Source organism: Pristis pectinata, chromosome 2 (genome assembly GCF_009764475.1).
Source record: "Pristis pectinata isolate sPriPec2 chromosome 2, sPriPec2.1.pri, whole genome shotgun sequence".
Taxonomy (NCBI): Eukaryota; Metazoa; Chordata; class Chondrichthyes; order Rhinopristiformes; family Pristidae; genus Pristis; species Pristis pectinata.
In genome coordinates, this window is record NC_067406.1 from 2433486 (window position 1) to 2451971 (window position 18486).

The 18486-nt window shown below is 49.3% G+C and overlaps 1 protein-coding gene across 1 annotated transcript; it reads left to right on the top strand.

Moving 5' to 3' along the window:
• Positions 1 to 547: 547 nt before the first annotated feature.
• Positions 548 to 17762, top strand: tex261 (testis expressed 261). The gene is made up of 6 exons (XM_052044904.1): positions 548 to 698; positions 7617 to 7696; positions 10663 to 10816; positions 13409 to 13476; positions 15440 to 15542; positions 17538 to 17762. Exons 1-6 carry the CDS (start codon positions 629 to 631, stop codon positions 17651 to 17653), a joined length of 591 nt encoding a protein of 196 aa, XP_051900864.1. The 5' UTR covers positions 548 to 628; the 3' UTR covers positions 17654 to 17762.
• The last annotated feature ends 724 nt before the right edge of the window (positions 17763 to 18486 follow it).

The window sequence follows — 18486 nt, forward strand, 5'->3', positions numbered from 1 at the left end:
TGTCTCGGAGGCTCAGCAGAGGGCGCGATGGACCCGTCCCTGGCGGCGTCGGCCGCTGCCCCGCCCCGCCCCGCCCCGCCGGCCGGTGGCGCTGTGGGCGGAGGTCTGCCCCGCCCCACCGGCCGGTGGCGCTGTGGGCGGAGGTCTGCCCCGCCCCACCGGCCGGTGGCGCTGTGGGCGGAGGTCCGCCCCGCCGGTTGCCCCTCCCCGCCGGCCGGTGGCGCTGTAGGCGGAGGTCCGCCCCGCCGGTTGCCCCGCCCCGCCGGCCGGTGGCGCTGTGGGCGGAGGTCCGCCCCGCCGGTTGCCCCGCCCCGCCGGCCGGTGGCGCTGTGGGCGGAGGTCCGCCCCGCCGGTTGCCCCTCCCCGCCGGCCGGTGGCGCTGTAGGCGGAGGTCCGCCCCGCCGGTTGCCCCGCCCCACCGGCCGGTGGCGCTGTGGGCGGAGGTCCGCCCCGCCGGTTGCCCCGCCCCGCCGGCTGGTGGCGCTGTGGGCGGAGGTCCGCCCCGCCGGTTGCCCCTCCCCGCCGGCCGGTGGCGCTGTAGGCGGAGGTCCGCCCCGCCGGTTGCCCCGCCCCGCTGTCGGTGGTTATTGGCGCCGTGCGAGGCGCCGGGTCGTGGGCGGGCGGCGCGATGTGGTTCCTCTACCTCCTCAGCTGGCTCTCGCTGCTGCTGCAGGTGGCCTTCGTGACGCTGGGAATCGGTGAGTGAGTGGGTCCGGGCGCCGGGAGTTGCGGGGACCCGGGCCCACGGCCCTCTCCGCCCCGGCTCCCCCGAGCACGGCCGCCGGCTCCGGCTCACTCCCACAGCGGCTGCCCGACGCCCCCGGAGGGCTGGGGGGGGGGGAGCGGGACATCTTTTACCCCCGCTGGGGGTAACTGGGCGGGGGGCGGAGAGGCAACGTAGGCAGAAGCACCCGGGCCAATCACAGCGCGGGACTCATCTGTCTCTGAGCAGCCCGGCCAATCGGATCCCTCCTCACATCTCGGTGCGGATACTCGGGCCAATCAAAGTGCTCTGATTTGGCAGGAACTGACCCTACAGGTGGGTCCTCCTATTGGCCGGCGGGTGAAGTCGGCGCGACCAATCAGGGAGCTGTAAAACCTGCCCGCCGCGTGCTCCAGCCAATCAGAGACAAGGCGCTAATTTCGGATGGTCCCAGGGCGGTGGGTGGGGTGAGGGTGAGCCCAAGCCCAAGCCCAAGCCCAAGCCCACCCTTGGGTGGCTGCAGCAGGGACCCTCCTCCCATCCTTCACCATGGGCATTGGACCAGGAGAAGACGGGTGGTAATCTGCATGGAGGTTGGTGACCAGTGGTGTCCCTCAGGGATCTGTTCTGGGACCCGTTGGTATTGGTTTATTATTGTCACTTGTACCGAGGTACAGTGAAAAACTTGTCTTGCAAACCGATCGTCCAGGTCAATTCATTACACAGTGCAGTTACATTGAGTTAGTACAGAGTGCATTGATGTAGTACAGGTAAAAATAATAACAGTACAGAGTAAAGTGTCACAGCTACAGAGAAAGTGCAGTGCAATAAGGTGCAAGGTCACAACAAGGTAGATCGTGAGGTCAGAGTCCATCTCATTGTATAAAGGAACCATTCAATAGTCTTATCACAGTGGGGTAGAAGCTGTCCTTACGTCTGGTGGTACGTGTCCTCAGGCTCCTGTATCTTCTACCCGACGGAAGAGGGGAGAAGAGAGAATATCCCGGGTGGGTGGGGTCTTTGATTATGCTGGCTGCTTCACCAAGACAGTGAGAGGTAAAGACAGAGTACAAGGAAGGGAGGCTGGTGTCCGTGATGCGCCGGGCTGTGTCCAGTTGCTGTACCAAGCCGTGATACATCCAGATAGGATGCTTTCTGTGGCGCATCTGTAAAAGTTGGTGAGAGTCAAAGGAGACAAGCCAAGTTTCTTTAGCGTCCTGAGGAAGTAGAGGTGCTGTTTTGTGATTTTTACAAAGATTACTCTCTTTGTGATTTTTATAAACGACCTGGATGAGGAAGTGGAGGGATGGGTTAGTAAGTTTGCTGATGACACAAAGGTTGGGGGTCTTGTGGATAGTGTGGAGGGCTGTCAGAGGGTACAGCGGGACATAGATAGGATGCAAAACTGGGCTGAGAAGTGGCAGATGCAGTTCAACCCAGATAAGCGTGAAGTGGTTCATTTTGGTAGGTCAAATATGTTGGCAGAATATAGTATTAATGGTAGGACTCTTGGCAGTGTGGAGGATCAGAGGGATCTTGGGGTCCAAGTCCATAGGACGCTCAAAGCGACTGCACAGGTTGACTCTGGTTAAGAAGGCATATGGTGTATTGTCCTTCATCAATCGTGGAATTGAATTTAGGAGCCGAGAGGTATTGTTGCAGCTATATAGGTCCCTGGTCAGACCCCACTTGGAGTATTGTGCTCAGTTCTGGTTGCCTCACTACAGGAAAGATGTGGAAGCCATAGAGAGGGTGCAGAGGAGATTTACAAGGATGTTGCCTGGAATGTGGAGCATGCATTATGAAAACAGGTTGAGGGAACTCAGCCTTTTCTCCTTGGAGAGACGGAGGATGAGGGGCGACCTGATAGAGGTGTATAAGATGATGAGAGGCATTGATCGTGTGGATAGTCAGAGGCTTTTCCTCAGGGCTGAAATGGTTGCCACAAGAGGATACAGGTTTAAGGTGCTGGGGAGTAGGTACAGAGGGGACGTCAGGGGTAAGCTTTTTAGTCAGAGAGTGGTGAGTTCGTGGAATGGGCTGCCGGCAACGGTGGTGGAGGCGGATACAATAGGGTCTTTTAAGAGACTTTTGGATAGGTACATGGAGCTTAGAAAAATAGAGGGCTATGGGTAAGCCTAGTAATTTCTAAGGTAAGGACATGTTCGGCACAGCTTTGTGGACCGAAGGGCCTGAATTGTGCTGTAGGGTTTCTGTGTTCTACCTGTGCTGTGGGAGAAGGCCTTGCAGCCCATCTCATCCTTGCTAGTTGGAAGTCCTGCAGGTCACGGCTCACCCAGTTTACATCTGAGCACTGATAATGTGTGGTGGGAGATCCTGCCTCTACCCTTTCCAGTAGAATGCTTTTTGGAAATAAAAACACACTGCGTCTCCTTGTTCTCCTTTCTCCACCCTGCTTCTTGTATCCTTCAAAATCTTTGTCAGCCTTGATCGAGAGATGGGGTATGAGCTATCAGGAGAGGTTGGACAAAATTGGTTTGTTTTCCCTGGACTTCCGGAGGCTGAGAAGTGACCTATGGAAGTTTCTAAAATTAGGAGAGGCAGAGATAGGGTGGATAGAGTCTTTTTCCCAAGGTAGAAATGTCAAATATTAGAGGACACGTATTGAAGGTGAGAGGGGGAAAGTTTAAAGGAGATGTGCAGGGTAAGTTTTGTTTTTACACAGGCAGCCGGGGGGGGGCGGTAGAAGCAGTTACAACAGTGGAATTTTAGAGGCTGTTAGATAGATACATAATGGAGGAATATGGATCACATACAGGCAGAAGAGATTTAGATTAATTCGGCACTGTGTCTGGCACAGACGTGGTGGGCCAAAGAGCCTGTTCCTGTGCTGTACTATTCCATGTGAGTGTCAGAAGTACAAAAGTCAAATTCTTGCTGAGATGGGTCTTTGGTGGGACCATGGCTGGAGTACTCTGTTCGGTTTTAGTCTCTTTAAGGCTCTTGGTCTTGCTGTGGATTGGTTTGTGGGGTGACAAGGTGCCAGGGAGAGGGGTTGGATAAGTGGCCAATACTCTGGGTTTTGGAAAACAGGTGATTCCAAGCATACTTGGTGACATATATACAGTGAAGGAGATTGTCTAGGGTTCAACTGGGAAAGTGGACAAAGGAATGGCGGATGGAATTGAACTTGGGCAAGTGCAGAGTGATGCATTTTGAGCAGTTTAAGTAGGGCAGGACTTGCAGAGTGAATGGCAGGGCCACGGGGAATGTTGTTGAACAGAGAGACTTTGGCCTGCAATTACATTGTTCCCTGAAAATGGGAACATGGTCAGGGTGGTGTGGAAGGCGTACGGCATGCTGCCTTCATTGGCTGAGGCATTGAGTTTAAGAGTTGGGGCCCTGTGTTACATTTGTACAAAGTGTTGTTTAGACTGCACTTCAGTATTGTGTACAAGTCTGGTTGCTGTGATTACACTGGAGAGGGCGCAGAAAAGATTAACGTGGATGTTGTGGATTGAAGGGCTTGTGTTGTCAGGAGAGGTTGGATCGGCTTAGTCCTCGGAGCAAAGGAGGCTGAGAGGTGATGTGATATAGGTAAATAACATTATGAAAAGCATAGATAGGGTAGATAGTCAAAATCTGCTGCTGATGGTCAGGAATTCAAAAGGTAGAGGGCAGTGGTACCAGAAGTCAGTTCACCAGCTCCTTCTCAAGGTCAATGAGGGATGGGTGTGGGGAGAATGGGCTACTGGGATTAATTTAGGATTGATGCATGGCTGTGGGGAGGGAGCGGGGCAGTGGGAGTAGCCTGGGATTGACACTGGGCTGTGGGGAGGGAGCGGGGCAGTGGGAGTAGTCTGGGATCGACACTCAGCTGAATGAAGAAGGTACTATATTGAAGAGAAGCAGCACATCCCTGAGATAGCGTCAGCGTGCTTTACTGTGGCCACAGGCTTGATTCAATCAGTTTATTTGGCATGGTTGTGTAGCGGTTCAATTCCCATCGCTGTCTGTAAGGAGTTTGTACGTTCTCCCCGCGTCTGCGTGGGTTTCTTCCGGGTGCTCCGGTTTCCTCCCACATTCCAGAGACGTGCGGGTAGGTTAACGTGGGTTTAACTGGGTGGCACGGACTCGTGGGGCCGGAAGGGCCTGTTACTGTGCTGTAAATAAAGATGTGTTGATTTCATGGCATCTGAGTCATCCAGCACAGAAAGAGGCCCTTCGGTCCATCTCGTCCATGCTGACCTTTGGCCCACCTACACTAATTCCATGTGCCTGCATTGGGTCCATACCCTACTGTGCCTCGCCTATCACGTACCTGTCTCAGTGCCTCTTGAACATAGTGATTGTTTCTGACCACCACCTTCACAAGATCACAAGACAAAGAGCAGGAGTAGGCCATTCGGCCCATCGAGTCTGCTCCACTACTTCACCGTGAGCTCAACTATTCTCCCATCTAGCCCCATTTCCCAGCCTTTTCCCCATATCCCTTGATACCCTGACTAATTAGATACCTATCAATCTCCTCCTTAAACACCCCCAATATTTGGGCCTCCACAGCTGTACATGGCAATGAATTCCATAAATCCACAACCCTTTGGCTAAAGAAATTTCTCCTCATTTCTGTTCTAAATGGGTACCCTCTAATTCTAAGACTGTGCCCTCTTGTCCGGGACTCACCCACCAAGGGAAACAACTCAGCCACATCTACTCTGTCCACATTCAAAATGTTTCTATGAGGTGCCCTCTCATTCTTCTGTACTCCAGTGAGTACAGTCCAAGAGCCGACAAATGCTCATATTATGTAAGCCCTTTCATTCCGGGAATCATCCTCGTAAATCTCCTCTGAACCTTCTCCAACATCAGTACATCCTTCCTAAGTTGTCTTGGTGTTGCTGTGTGCAGACATGGGCTGCTTCACTTGACAAAGAGCTGCCTGTAGGATTGAGCAATGTGCTTTCGTGGGCAGCACAGCGCTGGTGGAGCTGCTGCCCTACAGTTCCTGGGACCTGAGTTCGATCCTGACCTCTGGGGCTTTCTGTGTGGTTTTCTCCCTGTGACTGTGTGGATTTGCTCCAGTTTCCTCCCACATCTCAAAGACGTGCGAGTCGGTAGGTTAATTGGCTGCTAAGGGAGTGTTGTGGGGAGAATGGATTGTTTCAGTTATGAGGAGAGACTGTATTTGTTTTCCTTGGAGCAGGGGGGGGTGGGGAAACCTGATCGAGGTGCACAAAGTTAAGAGGGGTATCAATAAGATAGATTGCAATAAACGTTTTCCCATAACAGGGATATCTGAAACTAGAGGATACAAGGTTGGGGTAAGATGTTTGGATGGGATCTGAAGAGGGATTTTTCTCACCCAGAGGGTGGTTGGGATCTGGAGTGCATTGCTTGAGGGGGTGGTGGAAACGGAGACTCTCACAATAAGTATCTGGACCAGCACTCGACTGTGGACTAAGTGCTGGTAAATGGGATTATCATAGCTTGGTACTTGATGGTTGTCATGGACTTGGTGAGCCAAATTAAACTTGGTAATTGGTTTATTATTGTCACATGTACCGAGATACAGTGAAAAACTTTGTTCTGCATGCCATCCATACAGATCATTTCATCACATCAGTGCATTGAGGTGGTACAAAGGAAAACAATCACAGATTGCAGAATAAAGTGTTACAGTTACAGAGAAGGTGCAGGCAGATAATAAGGTGCAAGGTCATAACGAGGTAGATTGTGAAGTCAAGAGTCCATCTTATCGAAATAGGGGACCATTTAATAGTCTTATCACAGTGGGGTAGAAGCTGTCCTTAAGTCTGGTGGTACGTGTCCTCAGGCTCTTGTATATTCTACCCGATGGAAGAGGAGAGAAGAGAGAATGACCCAGGTGGGTGGGGTCTTTGATTATGCTGGCTGCTTCACCAAGACAGTGAGAGTCCAAGGAGGGGAGGCTGGTGTCCGTGATACACTGGGCTGTGTCCACAACTCTCTGCAGTTTCTTGTGGTCCTGGGCAGAGCAGTTGCTGTACCAAGCTGTGATGCATCCAGATAGGATGCTTTCTATCGTGCATTGGTAAAAGTTGGTGAGAGTCAAAGGGGGCAAACTGAATTTCTTTTGTCTCCTAAGGAAGTAGAGGCACTGGTGAGCTTTCTTGGCCGTGGCTTCTACGTGGTTGGACTAGGACAGGCTGTTGGTGATGTTCACTCCTGGGAACTTGAAGCTCTCAACCCTCTTGACCTCAGCACCATTGATGTAGACAGGAGCGTGTACACCGCCCCCTTTCCTGAAGTCAATGACCAGCTCTTTTGTTTTGCTGACATTGAGGGAAAGGTTGTTGTCATGACACCATTCCACTAAGCTCTCTATCTCCTTCCTGTACTCCCGACTCATCATTATTTGAGATTTGGCCCACTATGGTGGTGTCATCTGAAAACTTGTAGGAGTTAGAGCAGAATCTGGCCATGCAGTTGTGAGTGTATTAGTAGTAGAGCAGGGGGCTGAGGACGCAGCCTTGTGGGGCACCAGTGTTGAGGATAATTGTGCCGGAGGTGTTGCTGCCTATCCTCACTGATTGTGGTCTGTTGGTCAGGAAGTCAAGCATCCAGTTGCAAAGGGAGGTGTTAAATCCCAGGTCAAGGAGTTTGGATACGAGTTTGCTTGGAATTATAGTCTCGAAGGCAGAGCTGTTATCAATAAACAATAGTCTAACGTAGGTGTCTTTACTGTCCGGATGCTCCAGCGATGGATACGGGGCAAGGGAGATGGCATCCGCCACGGACCTGTTTAGAGGGATATGGGCCAAATGAAGGTAAATGGGACTGGCTCATGAGGACACCGTGGTCAGCATGGGACAGTTGGGCTGAAGGCCCTGTTTCCGTGCTGTATCACTCTATCTCTTTGACCTTTTTGCCGGTGTGTAATGTGTGTGTGCCTTCTCTTTTTCCATGTCAACAGCTGCTGGCTTGTACTATCTGGCGGAGTTAATAGAAGAGTACACCGTCATTACCAGCCGCATCATCAAGTACATGATATGGGTGAGTGTCCCAGGCAGGTGGGGTGGGTGGGACTGAGGGGGATCCATTCTGGGGTGCTCACCCCTGACCATTTTGCGGTGGTTCTGTCAGTAATGGGCACAGTGACCATTTGAGAATGTGAATAAAATTCAGGATCAATACCCGGTTAAAATAGCTGTGGGTTTGTCAGTAAAAATCAAAACAGAGCCTGAGACTTGTGGGAGGAACGTTCCATGTCCTGTTTAAAATACCATTGCTGAAGAGTGGAGTTCTTTCTGCACAGCTACATCACACCAGCTAAGTCAACACCTCCAGCCCGGCGAAGGAGGAATCTGATTTATTGTCACTGACTTGTATGAAGTGAAATAATGTTGTTTTGCGGCAGTAGTACAGTGCGAAGACATAAAATTACTGTAAATTACAAAACTAAATAGTGCAAAACAAAAGGAATAACAACAGTGTTCATGGGTTCATGGACTGTTCAGAAATCTGATGGCGGAGGGGAAGAAGCTGTTCCTGAATCGTTGAGTGCGGGTCTTCAGGCTCCTGTACCTCCTCCCTGATGGTAGTAATGAGAAGAGGGCATATCCCGGATGGTGAGGGTCCTTAGCGATGGATGCTGCCTTCTTGAGGCACCGCCTCCTGAAGATAACCTCGATGGTGGGGAGGGTTGTGCCCGTGATGGAGCTGCCTGAGTCTACAACCCTCTGCAGCCTCTTGCGATCCTGCGCATTGGAGCCTCCATACCAGGCTGTGACGCAACCAGACAGAATGCTCTCCGCCCTACATCTGTAGAAATTTGCAAGAGTCTTTGGTGACGTACCAAATCTCCTCAAGTAAAACCGCTGGTGTGCCGCCTTTGTGATTGCATCAATGTGTTGGGCCCAGGATAGATCCTCCAATATGTTGAGGCCCAGGAACTTGAAGCTGCTCACCCTTTTCACCACTGACCCCTCGATGCGGTGTCACTCACTAACCTTTCCCCTCTAACCCTATCAAAACTGCCCATGGCCAGTTGTCTTTTCAAGTTCCTTTGGAATCTGATTTTAAGGTTCTGCTTTTTAGATCCTGACCATCTGTGTGGATACAATCCCCTGGTATCTCCTCCTGTTGTCAATATTTAAAATCTGAGACCTCTGGTTCCTGATGAAAGAGCTCCCCCTCATTAATCAAAATCTCTCACGGTAGTGAATAGTTCTATTAAATCTCCCCTCCACAGCTCTGTTAACAACAGTCCAGCTCCTAGTTTTATTCATTCACAGGATGTAGGTGTCACTGGCAAGTACAGCACTTGTAGCCCGTGCCCAGCCATCCTTGGATTGTGGCTTCCTGGGCCACTTCAGAGGGGCAGTTCTGCATCAGCTACATTGCTCCTGGGTCTGAAGCTGCCCGAGAGAGGGGCGGAAGCAGAGTCGCAGACAGCATGTAAGAAGCGTCAAGACAAGCACTTGAATTGCCCAGGCATAGAAGGCTACAGGCCAAGTGCTGGAAGGTGGGCTGAATACAGTGGGGTGGTCAGTATGGACATAGTGGGCTGAATGGCCTGTTTCCATGTTGCAAGTCTGATGACACGCCCAGATTGGATAAGGATGTGGTAAATCAGATGGGTTTTAACAGCAATCCAGTGGTTTCATCGCCACCATTACTGAAAGTAGTATTAATCCCAACTTTATTTATTAAATGAATGGAAATTCCCTGGCCCGTTGTTGCAGTCGCTCTTGGACTTCCACTGCCCTGTGCCTTTGCTTGTTTTCCTGTGCTTCACCACCTTGCCCATTTATCAGCAGAGCCTTGAGCTGCTTTGCTCTCCCTTTCCTTCGTCTGCTTCACCCTCAGTGAAGTCTGTCTGTGCTCAGCACAGTTCTGGCCCTTGTCAGAAGGCACTTGAGCACCGTGCATCATCTGAGGCACTGGAGATGCTGACAAAAAGGGAGTATAAGTGTGAGGCTGTAGCTCTTCGAAAAGCAATCGTGGGTTGCATCTCTTTACAATGGAGCAGTGACCTGATCAATGTCCTAGAGTTCATTGGGTGGGGTTGATAGAGTGGATGTAGAGAAGTTTCCGTTTATGGGCAAACTTTCAGTGCACGGTAGTAGGTAATGGAACTCGAGAAACCCTGAAAGTGGAGACACGGGTAGACAGGGTGCTGAAGGTGATGTTTGACACACTGGCCTTCAGTCAGGGCACTGAGTACAAGAGTTGGGACGTCATGTTACAGCTGTACAAGTTGTTGGTGAGACCGTACTTGGAGTATTGTGTGCAGTTCTGGTCGCCCAGCTATCGGAAGGATGTCCTTAAGCTGGAAAGAGTACAGAAGAGATTTATGACAATAATACTGGGACTGGAGGGCTTGAGTTGTAAGGAGAGGCTGGATAGGCTGGGACTGTTTTCCCTTTCCCTGGCGTGAAGGAGGCCGAGGGGTGATCTTGTAGAGGTTTATAAAATCATGAGGGGCATAAGGTTAATGGCCACAGTCTTTTCCCAGGATAGGGGAGTCTAAAACTAGAGGGCACAGGTATAAAGTGAGAGGAAAGATTTAAACGGGATCTTGAGGGACAACTTGTTCACACAGAGGGTGTTGGGTATATGGAACAAGCTGCCAGAGGAGGTGGTAGGAAGCAGGTACAATTATGTTTAAAAGACGTTTAGACAGGTCCATGGATAGGAAAGGTTTAGAGGGATATGGGCCACACATGGGAAAATGCGACTAACTCAAGTAGACAACTTGGTCGGCATGGACAAGTTGGGCTGAAGGGCCTGTTTCCACGCTGTACGACTGTAAACATCTCACGCAAGTGGCAAGTACCTGGATAGAGGAATAGGAAAGTCAAACAATTTGGACCCATGTAGAGCAGGGCATGATAACCACGAGGGAGATGGGAGGAGGCATGGACCGAATGAGAGGAAAACCTGTACCAATACTGTGTAATTCTGTGTTTCTGTATTAAAGAGGATATGTTAACAAACGTTTTTCCCTTTCTCCTCAGTTCTCCACAGGAGTACTGGTCGGTCTCTACTTCTTTGAGAACTTCCCAATGTTAATGATCGGGGTTGGACTCTTCACAAACCTGGTCTACTTTGGTCTCTTGCAGACGTTCCCATACATTCTGCTCACATCACCTAATTTTATATTGTCCTGTGGTAAGTAACCCTGCACTGGTTGGTGGATGACCTACTCCTCCTCGTTGCTGATTGGCTCACAAAGGAGTGACTGGGTGGAGCGGGGTGTGAACATCTGATCAACAGCAGCATTGCAACAAGAAGAGGCCATTCAGCCCTTCGATTCTGTTGTACAGGAGCGGGAGGTTGTCATTCAGCCCCTAGAACATGTTCCGTCCTTGGGGATGATCTGTGCCCTAGTCCCTTGTCTCTGCCTTTTCCCCTTATCCTGCAGTATGTTTGGTTCATTAAAATCTGTCCTGGATTTAGAACTAACACCTGCCCCAATATCAACTGGCAGGAGAGGGGGCGGTGTAGAAGTGTTCCCTAACTTCACTCCCAAGGGGCCTGGCTCCAACTTTTAGTCTCCCCAAGGAGTGGGAATCGTTCATCTCCATCCCCTCCCTCGGTTTCCTTGAAGGTTTCAACTAAAGCATTTCAACCTTCTATTTTTGGCGATTACAGCCCAGGTTTTTAGTAATGTCTCTTCATAAATCAACCCATGGAGCACTTATTAACTTCCAGGGCCATTATATTAATCTCGTAGTTTGCAGACGACACCAAAATTGGAGGAGTTGTGAATAATCAGGAAGGTTGTCAAAGAATACAGCAGGATATAGATCAGTTGGGAATACAGGCAGAGAAATGGCAGATGGAGTTTAATCTGGACAAGTGTGAGGGATATGGGCCAAATGCAGGTGAATGGGTGTAGCCCAGGTAGGCACCTTGGTCTGTGTGGGCGAGTGGGGCCGAAGGGCCTGTTTCTCTGCTGTGTAACTCTGAATCTCTACAGGGTGGACGTGGAGAGACTTTCTTCTTGTGGAACAGTCTATATCTAGGAGTCACCCTTTTAAAAATAAGTAGTCACCCTTTTGATAAACAGGGATCTTGGGCTCTAAGTCTGTAGCTCCCTGAAAGTGGGCACGCAAGAAGATAGGGTGGTAAGGAAGGTGTGTGGCATGCTTGCCTTCGTTGGTCAGGGCATTGAGTACAAGAGTAAGGAAGTCGTACTGCAGCTATATACAACTTTGGTTGGGTCTGGGTTGGAGTATTGTGTGCAGTTCTGGTCACCCTGTTACAGGAAGGATGTGGAGGCTTTGGAGAGGGTGCAGGAGAGGTTTACCAGGATGCTGCCTGGATTGAAGGGTATGTACTATAAGGAGAAGTTGGACAAACTTGGGTTGTTTTCTCTGAAGTGGCGGAGGCTGAGGGGAGACCTGATAGAGGTTTATAAAATCATGAGAGGCATCGATAGAGTAGACAGAATCTTTTTCCCAGGGTAAAATATCAAGTACTAGAGGACATGTATTTAAGGTGAGAGGGGGAAGTTTAAAGGAGGTGTGCAGGGCAAGTTTTATTTTACGCAGAGTGTTAGGTCGCAGAGTCATACAGCATGGAAACAGGCCCTTTGGCCCAACTGGTGTCTGGAACAGGCAGCCGGGGAAGTGGTGGAAGCAGATACGATAGTGGTGTTTAAGAGGCTGTTAGCCACATGAATGTGCAGGGAATGGAGGTTACAGATCAAGTACAGACAGAAGAGATTTAGTTTAATTCGGCATCATGTTCAGCACAACATTGTGGGCCGAAGGGCCTGTTCCTGTGCTGTTCCTCCAAGACAGATGAGGTGAAATGTTTTTCTATCAGAGAGCTGTTGGGCTACCAGTGATGGAATCTGGCCACTTATCTGCTGCTGCTTGTCGTATGGTTGCCTTTGTTACATTAATGGCCAAATGATCCATTTTGCTTAAATGGAAGGATCCAATGCCCCCTACTACTTTCAATGGTTCTCTCAAACTATATCATGTTCAAACTTGGAAAAAATTAGGAGTGGCACTGTTGATCCTTTGCTTAAATTTGAAGATATTTGGAGTCCATTTATTCAATATTTTCACATGATACAGATCCCCTTTCAATAACTTTCCAACTTAGAGGAGTGGAGCTGATGACATAATATTGCTCTTTGTTCATCGAGAAATGTCAGTCCAGTTTTTTTTCTTCTGAAATTTATTTCTAGTTTGTTTTGTTTTATTACTTATAATTTTTTTTCAATTTGGGGTTTTTATATAATCTTTTACTTTCTCGTTTTGATTTTTTTTGTAATATATTCGTTTACTAAAACCGTGGGGCTTAGAATATATCTTTTTTATTCTTTATGACTATATATGTCATGATTGTCCTCTCGATCTCTTTGTATTACGTGTATAATTACCAATGTTATATGTATTATTCTGTACTAATCTGAAAATTAATAAAAAGATTGAAAAAGAGGAAGAGAGCTGTGAACCTCTTGCTCAAAGGGCAGCAGAGGTTTGAATGTTGTTCAGGCTGAGGGTGGTTGATCCTTGATGAGCAAGGGGATTGAAAGTTACCAGGAAGAAGTGGAGATGTAGAATTGAGATTACAATCAGATCACCCATGATCTTATTGAATGGTAGAACAAGTTCGAGGGGTTGAATGGCCTACTGCTGCTTCTGTTTGTATCAGTACTGTACCAGTGTCGTCAGCACGATATTGTTCAGTCCAACGGTGGTCGGCAGGAGGAGTTTAACCATTTTCTTTCTTGCTTCCCCACAGTGCTGGTTGTCTATAACCACTACCTGGCATTTCAACACTTTGCAGAAGAGTACTACCCCTTCACTGAGGTAATGAAGGGGTGCAGGCACCATCTCCGATGTCTCTGTTCTGTAGAGCCGCTCTTTGTGAAAGGCAAAACCTTTGTTTTCTCTGTGTTGTCCTCCGATAGAGTGGAAGGCGTTGATTTATTCAGGCAGTGAGGGTGGGTACGAGTTGATTTGGAAGGGTTAGGGAGAAGAGGACGTGTCAGACCCCTCACCTCACTCCACTCTGCTGTGTCAGAACGAGCCCTATGTAGCTGTGAAGGAAGTTAGGAACTTCAGATCCTAAACGTTACAGCTGTACAAGACATTGGTGAGACCACACTTAGAGTGTTGTGTGTGGTTCTGGTCGCCCAGCTATAGGAAGGATGTCATTCAGCTGGAGAGGGCGCAGAGAAGGATCACGAGGATGTTACTGGGACGGGGGGGGCTTGAGTCATAAGGAGAGGCTGGACAGGCTGGGACTGTTTTCCCTGGAGTGAAGGAGGCTGAGGTGTGACCTTATAGGGATTTATAAAATCATGAGGGGCGTAGCTAGGGTGAATTGTCAGTCTTTTTCCCAGGGTAGGGGAGTCTGAAACTAGAGGCACAGGTAAAAGGCAAGAGGGGGAAGAGTTAAAGGGGACCTGAGGGGTAAGTTTCTCGCACAGAGGGTGGTGGGTGTGTGGAACGAGCTGCCACAGGAAGCGGTAGAGGTGGGGACAATCACAAAGTTTAAAAGACATTTGGACAGGTCCGTGGACAGGAAAGGTTTAGAGAGGTATGGGGCAACACACAGTCTGCTGGAAGAACTCAGCAGCATCTGTGGGAGGAAAGGAATTGTCGACGTTTTGGGTCAAAACCCTACATCAGGCAAATGGGACTAGTTCAGGTAGGAAGCTCGGTCAGCATGGGTGAGTTGGGCCGAAGGGCCTGTTTCCCTGTTGTATAACTCTGAATTTATGACTAATTCGGAAAATAGGTGAAATATTGCAAATATGGAGCCAAGGTTTTGATTTATTTCACTGGAGAGACCAGGATTTATCACTGATCTTGAGTTGGCTGGTTTACCAGAGCCCTTACAATGGCAGCCATGTGCCAGGCTGGTTAGTGAGGGACCAGTCACCCAGACTGGTGAACTGAAGAGGTTTCCTCCCCAGAGGATGTCAGTGATGCGCTGGCTTCTTGTGCCAACCTGTCTGCTCCGTGATCACTTTTATCAATCCCAGCTTTTCACTGACATTGAACTGGGTGGTACAGTCGTGTGGCAGCCTTGCTGTACCCAGTTCAGTCTTGGCCTCTGGTATTGTCTGTGCAGAGTTTGCACATTCTCCATGTGACCCGCAAAGGTTTCTCACCCCCCCCCCCCCCCCCCCCCCCCAGGTGCTCTGGTTTCCTTGCACGTCCCAAAGACGTGCAGGTCAGTGGGTTAATTGGCTGCTGTAAATTTCTGCCAGTGCAGATGAGGGGTAGAATCTGGGGGGAATCAATGGGAATGTAGGGAGAATGGGTTACAGGGGATAAATTACTGCAGAATAGGATTGTTTTATGGGCAAAATTGTTTTCTGTGTCCTAAGTAAATATGGAAGCTAAGGTCAGTGATTGGATTTGAACTCGCACTGTGTGGTTTATCAGCCTGTGACATCACAGCACTATTTTACCTACTCTGAGCCATAACTGAGGCACAGTGGAACCCATGCTGTTTGTGTTCCTCTGTAGAGAGAAGATTACTCCTACAAACTTGTCTCTGAGTCTGGAGTTATGATGGGGCTAGACCATTGAGTAGATAGTGGAGTGGGGGGTGCTTAGAAAGCGCTGCTGGGGGTGGTGGTGGAGGCGGATACGACAGAGGTGTTTAAGAGGTTCTTGGCTAGGGACACGAATATGCAGGGAATAGAGGGATATGGACATTGTGTAGGCAGAAGGGATTAGGTGTCTAACATGATGGGCCGAAGGGCCATTCCTGTGCTGCACTGTTCTGTGTACTCAGCTGCCTCATTCTTCTGTCTAGGTTTTGGCTTACTTCACGCTGTGCCTCTGGATAACTCCTTTTTCTTTCTTTGTGTCATTATCTGCCGGAGAGAATGTCCTCCCATCCACGATTCAGCATGGAGGTGAGCACCAGTGGACGGCTTGTGGTTTGCTGGCTCGTTGACGCGTACACTGGTTGGTGTAGAGTTTGGTGCATGAGTTGCCCAAGAAGTTGGAGCAGGGCTTAGCTGCACAGAATCTCGAGCCTGCTCCATCAGTCACTGTCGTGGCTCTTCCAGTGGGAAACCTCAACTCCACTCTCCTGCCTGTTCCCCATTGTCCCACCACTAGGGTTCACTAATCGGCCTGTGTGAGCTTAGAATCCTTCTAGTGATTCTGATTCCATTGCCTTCCTGGGTTAGTGACTTCCAAAGAATTCACGCGGTACAGAAACAGGCCCTTCGGCCCACTGAATCTCTGCTGATTATCAACCATTGCCTGCACCCATTTTGTTCTCCCCACACTCCCACCAAATCCTCCCCAGAATCTACCCCTTACTTAGACACCAGGGGCAATTTATAGCGGCTAGTTATCCTACTGACCTGCACGTCTTTGGGATGTGGGAGAGAACCGGAGCACCTGGGGGAAACCCACGCGGTCACAGGGAGAACGTGCAAACTCCACACAGACAGTGCTGGAGGTTGGGATTGAACCTGGGTTATGAGTTGTGAGGCAGTGGCTCTACCAGCCACACCGTTGTGCTACCCTAAACTCTCATTAACCTGTAGATTCATAAACCTGAGAAAAGAAATTCTTCCTCATTTTCCCTCTAATACTGAAACAATTTCTAGATAGCTCCCATCCTCTCAACGTTACCCAATCAATCCTTCCAGAATCCGATCAGATCGCCCCTCATTCTTCTGAGCTCCAAAGATTATTCCTCATGGGACAACCCCTTCATCCCAAAAACCAACCTGGTGAATCTCTGAACTGCCAGTCACAGAGGTACATCTCGAGTCATAGAGCCACACAGCATGGAAACAGGCCCTTCAGCCCACTCATCCATGCTGACTAAGGGTGCCTTCCTGAGCTAGTCCCATGTGCCTGCCTTGGCCCATATCCCTCTGAACATTTCCTGTCCATGTATCTATGCAAGTGTCTTGTAAATGTTGCGACTGTATCCGCCTTAACCACTTCCTCTGGCAGTTCATTCCATATCCCCACCACCTTGTGTTGAAAACATTGCCCTTCAGATCTCTTTTAAACCTTCCCCTTCTCACTTTAAACCTTTGCCCTCTAGTTTTAGACTCCTCTATCCTGGGGAAAAGGCTGTGACCGTCCACCTTATCGATGCCTCTCATGATTTTATAAACCTCTATAAGGTCACCCCTCAGCCTCCTTCGTGCTGGGGAAAAAGCCCCCCAGCCTGTCCAGCCTCTCCTTATAACTCAAACCCTCCAGTCTCGGTAACATCCTCGTAAATCTTTCCTGCACCCTCTCCAGTTTAATGTCATCCTTCCTATAGCAGGGTGACCAGAACTGTACTCAGTTCTCCGAATGTGGCCTTACCAATGTCTTGTACACCCATAACATCAAACACTACAGCACAGTACAGGCCCTTCAGCCCACAATGTTGTGCTGACATCTGATCCTGCTCTAAGATCTATCTAACCCTTCCCTCCCACATAGCCCCCCATTTCTCTATCATTCATGTGTCCATCTAAGAGTCTCTTAAATGTCCCTAATGTATCTGCCCCCACAACCTCTGCTGGCAGTGTGTTCCACGCACCCACCACTCTCTGTGTAAAAAAAAAACCAACTTACCCCTGACATCCCTCCAATCACCTTAACATGATGTCCCCTCATGTTACATGTTACATGACGTCCCAACTCCTGTACTCAGAATGCAGATCGATGAAGGCCAGCGTGCCAAACGCCTTCTTCACCACCCTGTCTACCTGTGTTGCTACTTTTGAGGAACTATGTACCTGCACCCCTAAGTCTCTCTGTTCTACAAACTGAATGCTGTGTCAGAGCTCATGTTGGCTGGGTTGATGGATTGAGTGTCAGATTTCCTGGATTGGATGGCGGGTTTGATGGATAGATTGATTGTCTCATGGTTGGTTTTCCATCCACAGACGACGTTGTGTCAAATTACTTCACCAAGGGGAAGAGGAGTAAGAGATCAGGGATCTTGGTGATCTTCACCTTCATCAAAGAGGCAATCCTGCCCAGTCGACAGAAGATATACTGACGGCTGCAAGTGTCTGCGAGCCAGAGCAGTAGTGGTACTGATGGGGAGGTGGAGGAGGGGCAGCAGAGACCAAGAAACTGAATAAAATGGAAAATTGATGAGCTCCTTCCTTGGACGTCAACTTGGAATTCATTTTGGATTCATTTTTTCATTAACTGGTCTCTCCTCTCTGAAGAAATTAATGTTGATGATTTTAAACATTATTTTTGCACAAATTTTGGAATTTAGAAGGACGTTGAACAAATGAAAAAAAAAACAAATCTTGTTCCATTTGGAAGGTCTCTACTGGAGTTCCCATGCAATGCATTATTGTAAACATTGCTGTTTGATAACAGTGGATGATAGCTGTGCACTGCTGGCCACTGACGCTTCCAGTAAACTTCACTGGGTTTAATTCAAGTCTCGGTGTCATCCTAGCACAGAGAGGATGTCTCTCCTCCTCACTTCCTCTCTACAACAATTCTTTATACTACCTTTCCGTTGCATATTTGTTTTTCCAAACATCAGAACTTGTATTGCTAGAGAGAGTGTCAGTAATGGAAGGGGAGAGGGGTTACGGAGTGCTAGGATAAGGGAGAGACGGCAGGTACTGGAATTTGGAGCAACACACGAGCTGGAGGAACTCAGCGGGTCAGGCAGTCAATGTTTTAGGTCGAGACCCTTCATCTGGACTGTCTGCAGTCAAGATGAAGGGTCTCGACACAAAATGTCAACTGTCCATTTCCCTCCACAGATGCTGCCTGACCCACTGAGTTCCTCCAGCTCCTTGTTGATAGGAGGAGGGAGGGGGATTAACGTCAGTGGGGGTACAGTCAGTGACATGGGGCGCTGGG

Bases quoted from the DNA above. Each gene is read 5' to 3' on its own strand.
- tex261 (XM_052044904.1), top strand. From the start codon at position 629: ATGTGGTTCCTCTACCTCCTCAGCTGGCTCTCGCTGCTGCTGCAGGTG. The intron at 699-7,616 runs GTGAGTGAGTGG...CCATGTCAACAG, and splicing joins CTTCGTGACGCTGGGAATCG to CTGCTGGCTTGTACTATCTG. The intron at 10,817-13,408 runs GTAAGTAACCCT...GCTTCCCCACAG, and splicing joins TAATTTTATATTGTCCTGTG to TGCTGGTTGTCTATAACCAC.